This window comes from Cydia amplana, chromosome 21, assembly GCF_948474715.1.
Source record: "Cydia amplana chromosome 21, ilCydAmpl1.1, whole genome shotgun sequence".
NCBI classification, from domain to species: Eukaryota; Metazoa; Arthropoda; class Insecta; order Lepidoptera; family Tortricidae; genus Cydia; species Cydia amplana.
In genome coordinates, this window is record NC_086089.1 from 12,514,775 (window position 1) to 12,536,551 (window position 21,777).

The following is a 21,777-nucleotide window of genomic DNA, read 5'->3' on the forward strand; positions in this document are numbered from 1 at the left end:
CAAACTTCATCCCGTAGATCTAACATAAAACAGCACAGACGGACGGGTGCGAATTTAGTCAAATAAAAAGTTAAAAACTCGGCCAAGATCGAGTCGGATTCGCGCGCAAAGGGTTCCGTACATTTACGCAAAAAAACGGCAAAAAATCACGTTTGTTGTATAGGAGCCCCAATGAAATATTTATTTTATTCTGTTTTTAGTATATGTTGTTATAGCGGCAACAGAATTACATCATCTGTGAAAATTTCAACGACTTGCTATCACGGTTCATGAGAATCATGAGATATGACAGACAGACAGACGGACATAGGAGTCTTAGTAATAGGGTCCCATTTTTACCTTTGGGTATGGAACCCTAAAAATGAGCCCACAGACATTCTTATTTCTCATTTTAATTACCAGTAGTCCTACATACAGGGTGCTTCCTGTAACAGGAGCAATAAATTAAACTGTAGGCTGTACTCCTCAAACTGACCAACATTTGTTCAGCAACTTTTAAAAATAACTCATGTTTTGATTGTTATTACACTTTAAAGTTTATTCTAAGACGCATTGTATTGCAAATTTTGTTATGTTTAAAGCGTGACAAGCAACGTCAAATACACTGATGTCAGCGTACATTGAAGGCAATATTTATTTTGTATGAAAAAGAGGAAGTCTAAAGGATTCATAATTTTCAAAAGTTGCTGAACAAATGTTGGTCAGTTTGAGGAGTACAGCCTACAGTTTAATTTATTGCTCCTGTTACAGGAAGCACCCTGTATATGACGACGACCTCTTAAATGTCATCTGTGTTGCGACTGTTACGAGCCAACCACAATTCAAGTTTCGCCGTCAAAAAATAACCGTGTTATATTAATTTCCTTCTTATATATAACTTCTAAATCGCCAACCAATTCCTAAATACCGCCTTAATAGATATAAATGTTACATCTAGTGGCGGGTGATCTGTGCATAAAGGACACTAAAGGAACTGGAGCCCTTTGCTGGTTTAACTTTAATTTGGTCCAATTTGGGAAAATACGAAGACATCAAAGAAAGGGAAATATTCGTATTATTACGTATGTTCTCGAAATCAAAAGAAAAATTTGAGCTGTTGATTTTTAGCTGTTAGGAAAACAATACACTGTTTTTTGTGATATATTTGTTGGATGGTCATCATTATCATCGTCATAATTCTTAAGAGCCTGGGTTTTGACGGTGGATTCCGTTCGTCTTTCTGCCACTGTCAAAAGTCAAAAGCATTTATTGCATACATCATTGGCCTTAGCGTGTAATGCAGACGATTTATGGTGTAAAACCGGAGAAATATCCTATTACACCGCCTGGGACGAAATTAAGGAAACGCAGGGATGCCCAGCACCTGCATTACCCTCTCGGCTTCACTGTCTTATCCCACAGGAAAGGCGAGCCAATACGTGTGGAGACAGGTCAGCTGCAGGAATCTGCCGCTTATTTGGACCCTACTCGCGCCTTACGGAAACTCCATTCCGGGTTTTATTTTGGAGTATCCTTCTCCTAGATGGATTGCAAACCAATGCTAAGAGGACGACCATCTCCCCTGTAACGAAATACTTTCTTGCTTCGTTTGTGGACTTAGTCACCTCGTACGACACCCTTATCCTATGTGAGGGTTGGCGCTATTCTAAAGCCGGCCACCACACGGCTATATATTGCATACATATTACATAATATTAGGTACCTACCTACCTATACATAATATGGACCCTGCTAGGGCGCAGCAATCTTATAAATAAATAACAAACTAAGTACTACAATAGTTTTTCCAGAATTACATAACATATATGAGATCACATAGTGTATCGTAAGTGCTAATTATTTTTTTGAGCTCCTGATACGTAATAACGACGTTCATTTTCTTTTTGTCCTGGTCCAAAAACGCACGTCTCGGTCTTCCTCTGCCAGAGGCTCTTCCTCGGCCTTTCTCTTTTTAGGGTTCCGTACCCAAAGGGTAAAAACGGGACCCTATTACTAAGACTCCGCTGTCCGTCCGTCCGTCCGTCCGTCCGTCCGTCTGTCACCAGGCTGTATCTCAGTATCGTGATAGCTAGACAATTGAAATTTTCACAGATGATGTATTTCTGTTGCCGCTATAACAACAAATACTAAAAATAGAATAAAATAAAGATTTGAGTGGGGCTCCCATACAACAAACGTGATTTTTGACCGAAGTTAAGCAACGTCGGGCGGGGTCAGTACTTGGATGGGTGACCGTTTTTTTGCTTGTTTTGCTCTATTTTTTGTTGATGGTGCGGAACCCTCCGTGTGCGAGTCCGACTCGCACTTGGCCGATTTTTTTTCTATTCTTCCTTCAATTATAGTCTTCATGTAAGTATCGTGCCGTATCAGGTGAACATTATTATTTCCCCTTCTGTTTTCAATTGTTCTCAGCAGATCTCTTTTCCCCTACCAAATCTAATACTTCTGTATTGTTATTTATTTATTTTATTTAAACTTTATTGCACAAAATATGTGGGGGCCCACGTCACATGTTATAATGCGTGTAGTTTTATTTTATATATATTGTATGTTTCATATCGTGTAGTAATTGACGGACGACATCCGTACATAGTAGTTACGTATAGTGGAGACAGAGCGCCGGACGTCATCCTTTGTTCTAGTCCCAACCGGCTGCGCGAGCGCTGCCCGCCACTCCCCGCGGGTCAGTCGATCTAACCGCTCGATACTAGACGCACGTCGCTTTGCGCTCCGAAACCCTTTCGCTATTCTATCTTGCTTTGCTTGTTTTGTGTTCCTTTCACCTTCTATGCTTGTGTGCTGACTTTCTTCTGTGCTTGTGCTAATAAACAGTTGTGTTGTGTATCGCTGACTTTGATTTAAAGCGCCACGGACAGTTCCCGCTAAACGTAACAAAGTAAGTGCCACACTGGTGACCCCGTCGGACACGAAAGCATTTAAACGGAACACAGTGAATAACCCGGAATATGTCTGATAGCGAGTCTGAATCAAGAAAACGCGATGGCGGTGAGCTGCGTACCAAGCGGGCGACTTTGCGCGTTTCCACTGACTCATCCGAGATTTGCCGGGTCAGCGTCAAGGTACCACCATTTTGGCCGGAGGAGCCGGAGATCTGGTTTGCCCAGATAGAAGGGCAATTTCACGTTGGAAATATTACACAGGACGTGACAAAATTCAATTACGTCATAAGCCAACTAGATCAACAGTACCTAAAAGAAGTGAAAGACATTGTCATCTCCCCCCCTGCCACGGAAAAGTATGACAAATTAAAAGCGGAATTAATCAAACGACTCACGGCTTCAAAGGAAAAGAAGCAACTACAGATGGTTATGCACGAAGAGCTTGGAGACCGAAAGCCGTCGCAATTATTGCGGCACCTAAAAAGCCTGGGAGGCCCAACTTTGCCTGAAGATTTTATAAAAACCCTGTGGACAACGCGTCTTCCTATGAATATCCAGACCTTTATCGCAGGACAACCTGATACCAGCTTGGAAGTGCTCGCTGAACGGGCAGATAGGATAAAAGATTTGGCGACTTCGCCTCAAGCTCAAGTAGCCTCCACATCTACGTCCGTACCTGGATCTCACATGGAATCTTTAGCCAACGAGGTAGCCGAACTGAAAAAGCAACTGCAAACAATGCACATGAAGCTGGATCGCAACAACCGCTCCCCACGCCGCTCGCAATCTTATCAACCATCCCGTAGCCGGTCAGGACAACGATCTAACTCCAGCTACCGCAAGTTCCCAGTTTGCTGGTTTCACGCTAAATACGGGAGAAGAGCTACCAAATGCATCAAACCTTGTGATTTCGGGTCGGAAAACTCCTCGGGCAATCAGTAATGGCGGCCAATGATTGTCCCAAAGCTTCTAGCCGCTTGTTTGTAACAGATCGTAAATTGAAGACACAATTCCTCATTGATACTGGCAGTGACCTCTGTGTGTTCCCGCATTCTGCACTCAAACAACGCCGGCCAAAGACAGATTTCCAGCTGACCGCAGCTAATGAATCCATAATACACACGTACGGTTACGTCCACCTTACTCTGGACTTGGGCCTTCGCCGAGATTACTCTTGGCGATTTGTCGTTGCCGACGTGACTAAAGCCATCATCGGTGCCGACTTCTTAGGTCATTATAACCTCTTAGTCGACATTCGACTTCAGCGTTTAGTCGACGGCACAACCTCATTGCATGTCACGGGGGTGTTACCAAGTTCATCTAGCAATCTATCTTCGATTAAGGTAGTAGGCGGTGACAGCAAATACCACGACATACTGAAACAATTCCCGGAGATAACACGACCATCAGGCGTACAGCGAGAACCAAAACACAATACAGTGCATTTTATCAAAACCATCCCCGGGCCTCCAGTCTCGGCCTCCCCACGTAGGCTAGCACCCGATAAGCTGCAGATAGCAAAGAAAGAGTTTGAAGCCATGTTAAAGGACTGCACGGCCGTCACAAAGTCCATGGTCATCTCCCCTTCATCTCGCGCCCAAGAAGGAAAACGGTTGGAGACCTTGTGGGGATTACCGGATGCTGAACGCAAAAACCATACCGGACCGGTACCCTATACGCCACATACATGACTTCGCACATAACATTACCGGATGCAAGATATTCTCGAAGTTAGACCTCGTAAAGGCGTATAACCAGATACCGGTCAGCCCCGAAGACATACCGAAAACCGCCATCACCACACCGTTCGGACTATTTGAATTCCCGTATATGACGTTCGGATTACGAAACGCAGGGCAAACTTTCCAGAGATTTGTAGATGAAATGACGCGAGGATTGGACAATTGTTACGCCTACCTCGATGATTTTCTCATCTTCTCAAGAAACAGCGAAGAGCACGAAACACACCTTCGCGAGATCTTTAAGAGACTGTCTGAGTATGGCATGCTGATAAATACATCGAAATGTATCTTCGGCGTGTCAGAGATAAACTTCTTGGGCTATTCTATAACAGCTAGAGGAACCAAACCCCTGACCGACAAGGTCGAAGCCATTTCCAGCTTCCCAGTACCGAAGAACGTTAAGGGGCTAAGAAGATTTTTAGGAATGCTGAACTTTTACAGACGCTTCATTCCCAGGGCGGCTCAAGTTCAAGCGCCACTTAACTCCCTCTTGGTTGGCCCAGTAAAAGGCTCACACCCTGTGGACATCACGGGCAGAGCACTACAAGCTTTTAATGACTGCAAACAGAGTCTTTGCCAGGCTGCGTTACTGGCTCACCCGGACTGCGACGCAAAGCTCGGATTGGCATGTGACGCATCCGATACAGCTGTCGGAGCGGTCTTACAGCAATTTAAGGATAGTTCTTGGCAGCCATTGGCATTCTTTTCAAGGAAACTCAGCCCGGCGCAACAAAAATATTCACCATACGATAGAGAGTTGCTAGCGATTTATGAAGCTGTGAAATACTTTAGACACATGGTCGAAGCACGTAATTTCACCATTTATACCGACCACAAACCCCTAACATTCGCGTTTCACAATCGCAAGGAGAAGTGCCCACCTCGCCAATATCGCCATCTTGACTATATATCGCAATTCACCACGGATATTCGACATATAGCTGGTACAGATAATGTCGTAGCCGATACCTTATCCCGTATCGAGGAGATTTCATCGCCAGTGAACCTTGAGCAGTTGGCCAAAAGCCAGGCCGAAGACCCGGAACTGGCCCAGCTCTTGCAGCGTACCACGTCATTACGACTCACAAAAACCAAGCTTCCTGGAACACACGCCGAACTGTATTGCGATACTAGTATGACAAAGCCGAGACCGTACGTGCCGAAGATCTTTAGACGACAGATTTTTAACAGCCTTCACAGTCTGAGCCACCCAGGGGCTAATGCTTCAGTAAAGTTAGTAGCAGAACGCTTCGTATGGCCTGAAATGAGGAAGGATTGCCGAGAATGGTCACGGTGCTGCCTGCCCTGCCAACGCTCCAAGATATCGCGACACGTCTCCTCACCTATAGGAACATTCCAACTACCACGCGCTAGATTCAGACACGTCCACATAGACCTCGTAGGGCCACTACCACCTTCAGAAGGATTTCGATACTGCCTTACTGCCGTAGATAGGTTCACGAGGTGGCCCGAGGCAGTACCAATAACAGATGCAACTGCAGAGACCGTAGCCAAGGCCCTACTTTCCACATGGATCTCGAGGTTCGGATGTCCTGAAGAAATAGTCACGGACCGTGGCCGCCAATTCGAATCGTCTTTGTTTAAGCATCTTGCCCAAATATCCGGATTTCAACACAAGACAACCACGGCGTATCATCCGGCGTGCAACGGCCTCGTGGAGAGATTGCATAGACAACTCAAGGCAGCAATCACCTGTCACTCAGCAGAAAAATGGACAGAGTCGTTACCGCTGGTCCTTCTGGGTGTCCGAAGTGCATACAAGGAAGATCTACAGGCATCGTCAGCCGAAATAGTATATGGCGAAACTTTACGATTACCAGGCGAGTTCTTTGAGCCACATATGCCAGGAACTACGGATATTTCTGATTACATGGCTCGCCTTCGCCAGTCGACTAAAAGACTTCGACCATTGCCAGCCGCACGCCATGATAATAAGTCAATTTTTGTTTTTAAAGACTTAGCCACGTGCAGCCACGTATTCCTGAGGGAAGACGCATTGCGCGGCGCACTACAACCTGCATATACCGGACCGCACCAAGTACTGGAAAGAGACGCCAAGGTTTTCAAACTAATGATTAAAGGAAAACAGGTTTCTGTATCAATAGATCGGTTGAAACCGGCCTACATTATAGATAGCAACAATCATTCTAATGAAACTAGAGTAAACATGACCAAGGACCCAGTGGTAACTAGAACAAGGTCAGGTCGCGAAATACGTCGGCCATGCTATTATCGCCCGTAGTGACGGTCTCAGGAGGGGAGTGATGTGGGGGCCCACGTCACATGTTATAATGCGTGTAGTTTTATTTTATATATATTGTATGTTTCATATCGTGTAGTAATTGACGGACGACATCCGTACATAGTAGTTACGTATAGTGGAGACAGAGCGCCGGACGTCATCCTTTGTTCTAGTCCCAACCGGCTGCGCGAGCGCTGCCCGCCACTCCCCGCGGGTCAGTCGATCTAACCGCTCGATACTAGACGCACGTCGCTTTGCGCTCCGAAACCCTTTCGCTATTCTATCTTGCTTTGCTTGTTTTGTGTTCCTTTCACCTTCTATGCTTGTGTGCTGACTTTCTTCTGTGCTTGTGCTAATAAACAGTTGTGTTGTGTATCGCTGACTTTGATTTAAAGCGCCACGGACAGTTCCCGCTAAACGTAACAAAGTAAGTGCCACAAATATATACAACAATGTACAAATGGCGGACTTAATGCCAAATGGCATTATCTACCAGTCAACCATAGGGCCAAACAGAGATACCTTCAATTGGTGCAGAGAGAGAAAATATGTTGAGTGAGTTAAAAAAAAAGCAAACTATAATAGGTACTTGTAAATTACATATTATTATTGTTTTTCCTCTCTTTCCAGCTTATACCTTCATTCTTCTCCATGTCCACATTTCAAAAGCGCTCAATTTGTCTCTGTCACGCTGGGTTAATGTCCACCTCTCGCTTACACATAACGCTATACTCCAGACGTAGGTCTTGAAACGCAATAACCTATTCGGCATATGCACAGTCGCCTTCAGATATATCGGAGCGGCCAAGGTGTTCACAAAATCTGAACACGCACTCTAACGCCTTGACAATAGAGGCGTGTTCAGATATTTGTGAGCACTTTGTTTCATCAGTTACGGAACCCTAAATATGAAACATTTCTACCCGAAATCCTTGAATCCTTATACTGACAAGCCAAAATGTAAAATAATATTAATCACAACTTAGAATCAACACTTCCTACTACGCAGGAACGCCTCGTAACGTTCAAATCATGATTGATGTGCTAGAGCGAGACGCACGACGGGCAGAGCGGTACGCACGATCGTGCAAACACTTAATTAATGTAGGTAACATTTGGATTTTGAGTGGAAGAGCACAGAAGTTTGAAGGGAAGATAGTCCTTTTGGGGAAAAAAACGCTAAATAATCGTATAACTAACGGGGTTAAACTAATTTTACGGTTTAAACTCACGTGCTTTTAGTCATTCGTGCGACATGCTTCGGAGAGCCTAGGTCTCCTTTCCCAAGCACTAACAGTGCGAGCAGCGTTCACGACGGCCGTGCTCCGCGTATACTGCTGCGCGCCACGTCGCGCAAAATTATTAAGTTAGGTCCCCACATCAGCGCTGCGGCTTACCGTAGCATTACGCTGAGTGGGGGTCCTTTTTAACGCCTATCTCATCTATATATTCTATGTAATTAACCAGTTAATTGGTTTGACGTAAATAAATGTATTTTCTTTTCTTTCTTTCTTTCTTTCAGAATTCTTTCGTCGCCATCAGATATATCGAAGCGATCAAAATGCTCAAAAATACTAACGCCTCGACAATAGAGGCGTGTTCAGATGTTTATGAGCACCTTGTCCGCTTCGATATATCTGATGGCGACTGACGTACCTACCTAATAGTTGGTAAAGCTTTTGTTTCGACAGACGATAGAGAGAAACGTTTTTCAGCCAAGTGTCACCGCTGTAGATTGCGCTGTGGCAGGCAATCAGCGTGGGCGGTACGCGTGATATGTTACGAGGTAAAGCTGTGTCTACACCGAACCGGAGAAAATGACTAAGTGTAATCAATAATAAACGAGAATGACGGAGTAAAGTCGAATCGAGAGTGAATAGACATCTTTTAGGTAATGTTGCTGTAATATTCGAAATGTAATTTAAATTTTATAAGTATTATATTATGATATATTATGTACTAGCGACCCGCCCCGGCTTCGCACGGGTTAACAAATTATACATAAACCTTCCTCTTGAATCACTCTATCTATTAAAAAAACCGCATCAAAACCCGTTACGTAGTTTTAGAGATCTAAGCATAGGTACATACAGACAGATAGACAGCGAAAAGATAATCATAATCATAATCATAATCATTTATTTGCACATAAAAATACTTTGTTTTATACTACGAGTATACAGAGTGATGTTCATATATACATATTTGTAGTGTTTAGAATAAAGGGTAGTTTTAAAACTGGATAAGCAAGTCAGTCTGTAACCAACCAGTACACGCTATACTGTTATTCCTGTGTTTTATTCTGAAATCTATCCAGAAACTTCTCAATATTATACATAGGTACATATACTTACTGACTTAAAGTAGACTATCACTAACATGCTGTAACACTTAAATACGGTTGTGATAAAGTTTTCATAGGTACCTACTTACACATTTTACGGTAGGTACGTAATTGCAAATTGTTGTAATTAATGCTAGATTTTATATTTGTATTTATTAAAAGACATTATTATTGAATTTATGATGGAATTGCTATTGAATTAAGTTGGTGTGGTTATAATGTGTAATTAAATGTTACTTTAAGTTAATTGATGTGACTAGTATGAAAGCGCTTTGGTATGACACTGTAACGCTTATATATGCTGAAATAAATGAAATGAAATAATTTCCCGCAGACGGATTTGACCTCATAATGCAACAATTAAAACAAAATAGGTTAAATAAGTACTCCGTTGGTGTAACCTCAGCCTAACCCCGCGGAAAGGGGCTCCCACACTCGGGTATAATTTTACCAAATTAGGCATTGAAATACCCCTCGCTTCACCAGACATTGCGGATGTTTGAATACAGGGACCAGTTTCTCAAAAGCTTGTAACTTGTAATACAAGCGGAAGTCCCTTTCTATTATTAGCTGTCAAAAAGTGACATCCGCTTGTATTACAAGTTACAAGCTCACAAATATAGATTTTAACAGCAAACTTTGTATACAGTCTGTAAGTCCAATACGGGCAATAAATTAAACAAGATATATAATTTATCCGTCTAATCATTAACCCCTCGTTTCCCAGGACCTCTCAAATCCATACAATTCCGGCTCATATTTGAGCCACTGGGATCTGACAAGAAGTTTTTTTTAAGTTACCCTTAATTATGACCCCCTTATTATTTATTTTATTTTATTTACCGAGCAGCAATGTACTGCAAACATAGAAACATAAGATGACATGACATTTCGGGATACCAGCTATTTATAGTAACTGCCAACAAGCGTTGACGTTACTTTAAGAAGCTCGTAATTTGCATTGTATTTCTAAGCAAAATACTTCTTAGGTCCTATACTAACCACTATTTAAATATTCGCCCGCATTGGATTTACACACTGTATAAATTCAAATCAAATGCATAGTGTTGCTACATAAACTCAATCAAACAGACAGAAAGTGAAAACTTTTGTATTTATAACTTTGGCATCCATGTGACCTACTATTACAACTGAGGTTTACACTTTACATGTACAGTCAAAGAATTTAATTTCCAACCCATTTCGTACCTTGTCACAGTGACAGTCATAATGAAAGCCGCTAGAGACCTCATACTATTGTCACTGTGACAAAGTACAATTTGGGTGGGAAATTTAATTTTTTGACTGTAAACCAGGGATGTTACAGAGCTCCGTTTCCGTTTCCGTTAAGTCGGAACTTCCGTTTGGTATTACACATCCGTTTCTGTTCCGGTTCCGTTACTTTTGAAACGGAAGTTATATCGGATGTCAATGCTTAAGCGCGGCAGCGGGACATGAGCGGTGTACATAAAAAAACAAACAGGTTTATACCAGTCCTTCGCTCATAGCCCCGCTTGCCACGTGCTGCAGTAATTAGATGTTCTGGTTTATCCGTGTTTTCGAATTTAAAGTACCTATTCGTATGTGTTGTGTTGTGTAATGTATACCTACTGATAGAACTGACTCAGGCTCCGGTTCTGGTTCCGGTTCCGTTTTCGGTTCCGATTCCGTTTCTGGTTCCGATAAACTAAATTTAAAACATCTGGTTCCGCTTTCGGTTCCGATAAAACCACATCCGTTACATCCCTGCTGTAAACCTAACAGTTACCTAGGTTTTACTTTCTATTATAAAGTAACTAAATAACCTAACCTGGATAGGAGTCCTGTGAGAGCTATAGCTCGGGTCATTGAGGTCTGAATAATAGAGTCCGTGTCAAAATTCACAACTCACGTTACGTCTATTATGGATGCAATGTGTGGGGCAAGTCACAAGCGATTTGTAGCCCGGAGGCCTAACGAAGGATGCTTAGAACGAGGAATTTCATAAACTGACCCGTCTGTGCCTTGGAGGAACAGCAATATACCTAATTACGCGCGAGCGGTAGAGACGGGAACAGAACGGGTCAATGTATGTACGAAATTCCTGGAACTAAGCATCTAAGTTACTTTAGCGAAGATGACAATTGTTTGCAGAAAACGAAGCGCAACGCAGAGATACCTAAGCTTAAATAATGCATTGTAAATGCACGTAAAAAATAGCGTTTCGTTTCCTGCAAACGATTGCAACACCAATCGAGCGAGACGATGTGTGATGTTGGTGATTATTTAGCTTTAAACTCGACGTGAAAGAGTGCCTTTGCTGAATACATTTTGAGTTTAGAATAGAATAGTATAGAATAAAATTTATTCAGGACGCTTATACAACATTTTACAAAAATATGTCACAAAAAAGGTTTTAAACGTCGCTGAAAAGGTTTCCACTCAGCAGTTTGAACCTTTAACTATCCGCTTCCGCTCACGCTTGTGACTAGCACACTAGCATCACGCTAGCAAGCTATAGCGCACTGTAAATGATTCCATCTACACCTCATACCATATATCATACATACATTAAAATACAAGATATTATCAGATACGATACATCCCAAAATAAGAAAATTCCAAGCAGAACATGAACAAAATGTCACAATGTACAGTCAGCAGCAATAGTTGCTAAGCGGGCAAGGTGATCAAAATGACGCGAATTTATTGTTAAGAAAATAAGAGCTTTGAACACCTCGCCCACTTAGCAACATTTAAAAGATTTAAAAGAACATTTAACTATTCAATCTACCTGTCTATACGCTACCGCTAACGCTTGTGACTTGCGCACTGCGTCACTGTCACAAGCTGTAGCGCGCTGTAAATAATTCCGTCTGCACCTAGCTGGGAGACCGTGTCGCAGCCTCATTAAAGGCCGACACACACCAGGCGCGGAGCACGGTGTCGGCTTTCTGTGTAGCGTCTATACAGACCGATTATAATGGATGATAATGTACATATTAGTACTTACTTGGCTGGCGCGATGACCCAAAATGAGTCTTGGCCTCCAACACAAGAGCACGCCACTTTGCTCGGTCCAGAGCGGTATCACGTCAGCTTTCGCCGACGCCGAGCTCACGGAGATCTGCCCCCACTCTGTCCGCCCAACTATATTTAGGATGACCAACAGGACGGCGTCCACTTGGACGACCCAAGTAGACCCAATCAGTACTGTACAATATTTGAAATGTCGGCTATTCTGATCAATTTCTAATACCCATCATCATTCAACGTCAAAATAGCAAAAAAAACCCTTACTTACGTTGGAAGTCAGTAATAATGTTATTTTCGTGTTTATTACGACGTAGGGAGCACTTAGTTACGAGGTAACTTCTAAGTCACCCTACTATGAGAAGTTTGCACATAGCGGAGAAAGACAAAATGGATTAGGTACAGTCAAAGAATTTACGACCCATCTCGTACCTTATCACAGTGATAATAGTTTAAGGTTCCTAGCGAAATTCCTATGACTGTCACTGTGACAAGGTACGAAATGGGTCGGAAATTAAATTCTTTGAGTGTACCTACTACTTATATTGTTAAATACTAGTGGCTCTGTGACTTATAAACCTCGTGATAAGCTTCATAAGCTTAAAAAATGTAAGCATAAAAAAATACTCACTTCGTTGAATCATTATCACCAAAAACTCACAATAGTCTTGGCGACTGCTATTGTTTTTGGCCACTGTGGTACAGTCAGCAGCAATAGTTGCTAAGCGGGCGAGATGTTCAAAATGATCTTGACGCGACTTTATTGTTAAGAGATCGTGTCAAGGTAATTTTGAACACCTCGTCCGCTTAGCAACTTCTGCTGCTGACTGTACTAGTTTTCTTTGCTAGAAATTGTAATTAATACAAACAACCCCTGTCTAAAACGGCGAAATTCGTGTACAGTTATTTTGATGTCTAGTTGTTTAGAACACTTATTGAAGTTCTGTAATATAGAGGCCCAACGGAGCCGACATGTCTCACTGAAAAAAGCGGCCAAGTGCGAGTCGGACTCGCCCATGAAGGGTTCCGTATTTAGGCGATTCATGACGTATAAAAAAAAACTACTTACAAGATCTCGTTCAAACCAATTTTCGGTGGAAGTTTACATGGTAATGTACATCATATATTTTTTTTAGTTTTATCATTCTGTTATTTTAGAAGTTACGGGGGGGGGGACACACATTTTACCACTTTGGAAGTGTCTCTCGCGCAAACTATTCAGTTTAGAAAAAAATGATATTAGAAACCTCAATATCATTTTTGAAGACCTATCCATAGATACCCCACACGTATGGGTTTGATGAAAAAAAAATTTTTGAGTTTCAGTTCGAAGTATGGGGAACCCCAAAAATTTATTGTTTTTTTTCTATTTTTGTGTGAAAATCTTAATGCGGTTCACAGAATACATCTACTTACCAAGTTTCAACAGTATAGTTCTTATAGTTTCGGAGAAAAGTGGCTGTGACATACGGACGGACAGACAGACGGACAGACGGACAGACAGACAGACAGACAGACATGACGAATCTATAAGGGTTCCGTTTTTTGCCATTTGGCTACGGAACCCTAAAAAGGCTTCTTTTAAATATTTATTTATTTATTTATTTTAATCTTTATTGCACAATACATGAAGGTACAAATGGCGGACTTAATGCCTTAAGGCATTCTCTACCAGTCAACCAATGGGTCAAACCAGAAAGATTAAGTAGGTGCAGTGTCTTTTAGAATAAATTAATTTGAAAACAGGACTATATCAATATGAATATAAACTATATTGATAAACTTACACATATACTTAATACAAATAAACCTACATATATACCATACATATATAAACACCTAGTGTGAATCATTAAGTTGACGAAGAGGAAAGTTTGTCAAGGAAATACTTGCGCAGCATGCGCTTGAATGTGAATTTGGTCTGCGCTTGTCTGATAGGGAGTGGGAGAATGTTCCAAAGTCTGATAGCCTGAATACTTGAATAGTGAAAGAATTGGACATGAAACCCGTTCGATGCTGGGGGACAATGAGCGTAAGGCTACGGGAAGAGCGAAGATCTGTAATACCTGGACGTGGAGTGACTAATTTAAATTTCGACCGGAGATAATCTGGGGCGGACGGGTCAAACAAGATTGAGTAGAGAGTACACAGAGTACGAAGGGACCTACGTTCTCGTATAGGGAGCCAATTAAGTTTTCTACGGAAATAAGAGATATGGTCATACTTACGAAGTCCGAACACGAATCGAATGCAGCTGTTAAGTAGCCGGTCAAATTTATTTAAAGAATCTTGAGTGATATTAGTGTAACAAACATCAGCATAATCAAGGACAGGCAGAACAAGAGCTTGGACGAGGAGAGTTTTTGTGCTGACCGGGAGAAAATGTTTATGGGGATAGAGTGCTCTATATGCAAATATGTAGATAAAAAAAGAAGAAAAAAATATGAACGAGCAGAACTTTTAAATACCTACATACAAAACTTGCTGCCTGCTGTATTTGTGTACACTGTGTACCAACTTTAATATGTAATTCGTAATATGAGATAAAAACAAACAGACAGACAACTTTGACTTAGACGTAGGTACAAGTTAGGATTAACTTGCAAACTGACGTTAATGAGTAAGTATCTATTAAGTAGGAGGATAGTTAGAGAGCATAGTTAATGAATAACTTGTAAGTAAAAAATATTTGCTTTTTAGGGTTCCGTACCCAAAGGGTAAAAACGGGACCCTATTACTAAGACTCCGCTGTCCGTCCGTCCGTCCGTCCGTCCGTCCGTCTGTCACCAGGCTGTATCTCACGAACCGTGATAGCTAGACAGTTGAAATTTTCACAGATGATGTATTTCTGTTGCCGCTATAACAACAAATACTAAAAACAGAATAAAATAAAGATTTAAGTGGGGCTCCCATACAACAAACGTGATTTTTGACCGAAGTTAAGCAACGTCGGGCGGGGTCAGTACTTGGATGGGTGACCGTTTTTTTGCTTGTTTTGCTCTATTTTTTGTTGATGGTGCGGAACCCTCCGTGCGCGAGTCCGACTCGCACTTGGCCGGTTTTTTTGCAAATGTGTACCCCTAGTGTAAAGGGGCCCACTGATTAACAGTCCGCCGGACGATATCGGCCTGTCAGTTAGAACAAAAAGTTGACAGTTCCGAACAACTGACAGGCCGATACCGTCCGGCGGACTGGTAATCAGTGGGCCCCTTAAATTTTATTCGATAGTGTACGTACGGGTTTGCGTGAGTGGTGCTACTATTTTCCGAAAATCGTTTTGTCCTAGTTGCGACTTCTGCCATTCGCAAATTTTACCACTTTTTAATTTCTCAATAGGTTCCTTTCCCGATAGCATCTCTAACCAATTCGCATACTTTCCTATATATTTATTTTTCAATAGATTATTTTCCCTAACAGGATTTCTAACCATTCGCATAATTTCCCGCTATATTTCATTTGTCACTAAAGAGTGTCATTTGACAAAGCAAAGTGAACTGCGACCAAAATCTTAATGAACTAACGCTATAAAATATTTATTATTCAAAATCATATCATCACGTAAAGTTGATTCCACCAGCCAATTCGCTTAATTTACAGCTCTTGTGGATAAAATGCAACTTTCTCATTAAGATGAAATGAAAGAATTTTACAAGTTGGTGTGGTGAATAAATATGAACACACGTAGGTTGAAAATAACACATAGGTTGAGATTATAGGTTGAAAATTTAATAATCCAAATGACTGCCAGTCAACTTGTGACGTTGTAAAACAACCCTCGCCATTTTTATCCACGCAAATTGACAGCTGGCGTTCCATTCCCAATGGTCTGAGAGCTGGCTCCGCATAAAGCTACACAATTTTATAGAGCAGCATTGTTGCATGTTGTTGTTGTTGTTGTTTGTTGTTGTTGTTGTTGTTGTTGTTGTTGTTGTTGTTGTTGTTGTTGTTGTTTGTTGTTGATGTTGTTGTTGTTGCGGCGGCGGGTTGTTAGGCGGGTTGTTGTGGGTCGCGACCCATTGTTGTGTCGTCTCCCATGGACATAAGCAACATCACAGGAACCACTTAACGTAAGCACAAAATACAACAATTATACAACAATTACAATTACAAAACGAGGACTTAATGCCAAATGGCATTCTAATTATAAATTTTATTCATAGTCAAATACAAAGGTTAAACATAATAAGTACCTATTAGGTTTTAAAATTAAGATTAAACATAATAAGTATTAGGTTTTCCGTTGCCAGCTCTTAGACTATTCCGTCTGTATGTACGAGTGTGAAATTTGAACCGATAAAGGTTGGACGTGTTGGCAGCGGACGGTTTCCGATGTTAGCCCGAGGCGGGCACAGTCTACAGGAGAACAACAGATTGGACATAGTTTTGCGAATAGGATCCATCCTCTAAAATTGTTTTATCTTTCAGAAAGGTCTACTTTGTGATAACTAAATACATTTTGCTTATAGTCTGTTCGGAAAGAGAAGAGTCGTGGATTGTATTGGGCCCCATACATCCCACGGCTCTTATCTTTCCGCACAGACTCTATCAGACTACAATTTGCGTTTTTGCGTTGCGTCTGCATTTTTTGGATAGGAAACTTTTTAATGCCCGGCGATTTTTTTATATTTAAATGCATATAAAGTACTTCTGGTTTAGGAGATATTAATTTATTTCCAAATTATCCCGCTTTCGAAGTTCCCAATGCACCTGACACTAGCCTTAGATATGTTTTAATATATTAGATTATAATTTTGTCGAGGGGGTTTAAATTTAGAGTAATTACTAATTAGGAATGACACCAAGGAATTCTGCGAGTAAATTATACGCGCTAACCACTATACTATTATACTGCCGCGTTATTATACTGTTCCAACTCTACCCACTGCGGCGTCAACTCACAAAAACGCAACAACCTATATATCGGGGCTGCTATCTGAACTGCATCTACAGCGTGCTCCATTTGCAACTCTACAGGATGCTCAAATGCAACACATTTACAGGGTGTTACGAATGCAACACGGAACATGTGGCGGACGCTGGCGGATGTGGATAAAAGGAAATATGAGTTCGGAATAAGTATTTGTAAACAATTTTTTTTTTTGCAAATGTATAGGTAGTCCATATTTACACTGGAACATATATAATTGCTATAGAATAAATAAACCGAACCTTACGAGTACTTATACCAAAATTTTATCAGTGCACGAGTTGCAGTCGCCGCGAGCACTCGAGCCTGAGGAAGGACCCCCGAAGGGCCCGAAACATGTCGCCAATAGCGACTAAAAATTCAAGTGAGTGAAACCGTTGTCGTCTAGAAACAGTTTAAAATATGTCCCACGAAAGTTTAATATCGATCAAAATTATATTGCAAAAAAATTGCGTTAGATCTGTTAAACTTAACATGCGTTGATTATCGGCCTGATTCGAACTTTAAGATACGTCAAAAATTTGCTAAAGATACGATATGGATATGTTAGTATCAAAAGTGACGTTTTTGTTTGTAGAAACGTCACTATTGACACTGACATATGCGATCGTATTTCGTAATACTACCTACCTAGCTATATATAGATAGACCGACATGTTGATATCATAAACCAGTTCCCACACTCAAACCGGCTACATCAGTAGATACGAACAAATGAACAGCAAATACCCCCAATATTGGGGAAAAACTAGAGTAATACCGTCTGTACGTGCCTCGGGAGTCAAGTAGACGAGATGATACTAGAGATGCTGCTGACAAATAGACGGGGAAATAACTGCCGAAGTGTAGATATCGGTTGATATCGGCAAGGTCGATCGGGATGAAAAAAGCTATCGTCAACCGGGGTGAAGGGACGGCGGGGTGAATATAATACGAATGTAGCTAGGTATAGACTGATTTCGACATTCAAAACCTGAATATAATATTTTAACTAGGTAATCTACTAACTAAGCTAAATAGTCTTTCATATTACCGAGATAAGATAGATAAAGATAAAAGATATTAGTTTATTCAAGTAGGCATATTACAATATTTACAATGCGCTTATGACGTCCCCCTGCCTCGAGAAGATTTAAATCCGCCCTCAATTGGAAGAGGGTATCCCAATATGGGACCGGCAACAAACTCGGCGGGACACATCTTTTCAAAACAATATTACATCGTATAATTAACATGTATTAAGAGTAAATAAGAAAAGTACAATTTAAATTACTATAGATCCTAAATAGTCTTAACCTTATTATTACCAAATCAGATTTCGACATTCTCAACCCAATATATATTTTAAGAACAGTCATCGTGTTGACACAGAAAGCTCCTTTCGCAGGAGAGGGCAAATTGATAAGGGATCCATCGGGCGGCAATCCGCTTTGAGACTACGCAAATCGCAGGCACAGCTAAACTTATACGTCAGTATTTTGAGCATTTACTTTTATTGAAAACAGTAAAAAAAAAAATTAAATAAGAAATTGATTTTTCTGAACACCTGTTCAATCGCTCCTAACCAACTGAGCTACTATATAATCTTTAATAGAAAAAAACCGACTTCTCTAACTACTAGCCTGGACCCACTTAACGGCGCTTATACTTTATTTGGTAATATGTATACATTTTATGGTAATCATAGTGGTTTGTTTAGTTTAGGTATCATAGTGATTTTCCGGATCAAGGTCCGGGTCCGTGTCCGGATCCGGGTCCGAGTCCGAGTAGGGGTCCGAGTCCGAGTACGGATCCGAGTCCGGAGTCCGGGGCCCAGTCCAAGTCAAAATCGAAATTCAGAATCACAAAACGTGTACTATGCGTCGTTGAAGAGTTCTGTTCTGATCATCATCAGCAGTTCCGCTTCATCAAATGCCACAGTTTGTAATGTAAATGCTTGATTTTCTGATGAAAATATATAAAATTCTATACGTATGCCTTTAAGATTTGAGGAGTTCCCTCGATTCCTCATGGATCCCATGTTCAGGACTTGAGATTGACATAAATGTGCCTAAAAACCTAACTTGCTTAACAAACATAACGAAAAGGACAAATCGCCAAATGCGAGCTATGCGTCGTTGAAGAGTTCCGTTATGATCATCATCAGCAGTTCCACTGCATCAAATGCGACAGTTTTTAATGAAAATGCTTAATTTTTTGATGAAAATACAAAAATCTCTATATGCATGCCTTTAAGATTTGAGGAGTTCCCTCGATTCCTCATGGATCCCATCATCAGAACTCGAGCTTGACAAAAATGTGGCTTTAAAACTTAACTTGCTTAACAAACATGACAAATCGTCAAACGTGTACTATGCGTCGTTGAAGAGTTCCGTTCTGATCTTCATCAGCAGTTCCACTTCATCAAATGTCACTTTTTTAAATGTATATGCTTGATTTGTTGATAAAAACACAAAAATCACTATATGTATGCCTTTAAGATTTGAGGAGTTCCCTCGATTACTCATGGATCCCATCATCAGAACTGGGTTTTGACAAAAACGGGACCAATCTGTATGCATATACATACAATCAAAAAAAAAATTCAAAATCGGTCCAGTAATGACGGAGATATGGAGTAACAAACATAAAAAAAAATAAAAAAAAAAAAAAAAAAAAAAAAAAAATAAAATAAAAAAAAACATACAACCGAATTGATAACCTCCTCCTTTTAGATTTGGAAGTCGGTTAAAAAATAGGTGTTAACTGTAATTATTAGAGAGAGTGAGTTCTCGCGTATTAAGAATAGAATAGAAATTGTTTATTGGTGGCAAAAAAACAGGAACAAAAAACAAACTTACACATAACATAACACATAAATTAGCCATGAAATGGTCCCGACTAGCAGGGTGTTAGCCTGGAAGGGCCAACGCTGGTCTTCCGTCGAGATTGAATTCTATTATGTATTTAGGTTGCTAATTGCTATCTTTTAATTACCTACTGATCACAGATTAAATTTCACCGTGTAGAGTTTAATTAAAACTTCCTTAACAAAAGTTTTGTCTGGTAAGCGCCATGAGCCTATAGGAAACTAAGCTATTAATGCGCGTTATTTTAAAGTTATACAGGGTGTTTGGTACATCGTTTGCCAAATTAAAATGGCAGATAGGTTGAATAATTTGCTATCTTCACATACTTAGGAAAAAAATTACACATGATTTTTTTCCAGCTCTACGCCAGTTTTCGTAAATTTCAAATTGCTGCGTGCGCAGTAGTGAGAAAAACAGTGAGCAAATGTTTTTTCTAGGCATGAGAAGATAGCAAGTGACTCAACCTGCCTGCCGTTTTAATTTAGCAAACGATGTACAGTGGGCCAAGAAAGTGGTCTACCAGTTTTGACAAAAGTTTCTACGAGATCTAACGATCGCTAAGGTTGACTTTTCTAACGGAGTTTAAAATAAAACGACCTTGTTGTCTCATGACGTTCAAACGAACCTAGGGTGCCGTAGGGTGGTAGACCACTTTCTTGGCCCACTGTACCAAACCGTTATACTGGTTCAATATTTAAACTGTGTAACTACGCGTCGATAACGATATAGTAGGATCAAGATTGCCATGTTATTACGTATCAGCAAAAGTCAGGCAGACTTATGACTTGTTTTTTCTACCCAATCGGGAAGTACGTGATACACGGCCGTCGTGAACGCTGCTCGCAATGTTAGTGACCCGAAACAAGTCGCACGAGTGACTAAAAACAAGTGAGTCTAAACTGTAATCCATACCAGTTAAGAAATAAAACCTAAAATTATTCAATGTTAGTATGTCTCACAACAGTTTAAATTCGAAGTAGGTACTTACCTATTTGTGTGGGTATGTTTGTGACGTGCATTTTAGTGTAGCGTTAAAACTACTAAGGCGATTTTGGTGAATGAGATGTCGATCGATTCGTTATTGTGATGGGTGACAGGCACAATAATGTTAACCGACTTTTAAAGATGAGGAGGTATATTTACGAATAAAAATGAAAACTATAATTTGGCATGGATTAAAAAAGCCCTAAAAGCAAAATTAAATTAAATTAAATGGACACATTTTGGATACCTACTCTCGTATCCGGTATCTTTAGATGATATTTTCCTGTTTATGTGCAATAAAGTGACATACATACATGTATGTATTGTACCTATACATATTTTTTTCGAAAACTTTTTTAAAATAAAAACCGTTTTATTAGAGCTTTCGAAGAAAAATATTCCTTTATTCATGAAAAATCAGATGACTTGATAACAATCTATCTATATACATACCTTACCTTATAAACCAATTCCCCCCTCGCGTCTGTCTGTTTGTAATATGTTCGCGACACACTCAAAAAGACTAAACGGATCTTATAAAACAAAGTCCCCCGCCGCGTCTGTCTGTTTGTATGTTCGCGATAAACTCAATAACGACTTTTCATGCATTTTCACTTATCAATAGAGTGATTCTTGAGGAAGGTTTAGGTGTATAATTTGTTAAGGTTTACCCGTAAAAAGCCGAGGCGGGTCGCTAGTTAAATAGTATATAATATATCCATGTTACAGGCTCTTAGCTAAATTAAGTAGACATCA

At 40.6% G+C, this 21,777-nt stretch overlaps 1 protein-coding gene across 1 annotated transcript; it reads left to right on the plus strand.

Moving 5' to 3' along the window:
- Positions 1–2,966: 2,966 nt before the first annotated feature.
- On the plus strand, positions 2,967–3,842 carry LOC134658244 (uncharacterized). The gene has a single exon (XM_063513855.1). The coding sequence runs from the start codon at positions 2,967–2,969 to the stop codon at positions 3,840–3,842; it is 876 nt and encodes a 291-aa protein (XP_063369925.1).
- Positions 3,843–21,777: the final 17,935 nt, after the last annotated feature.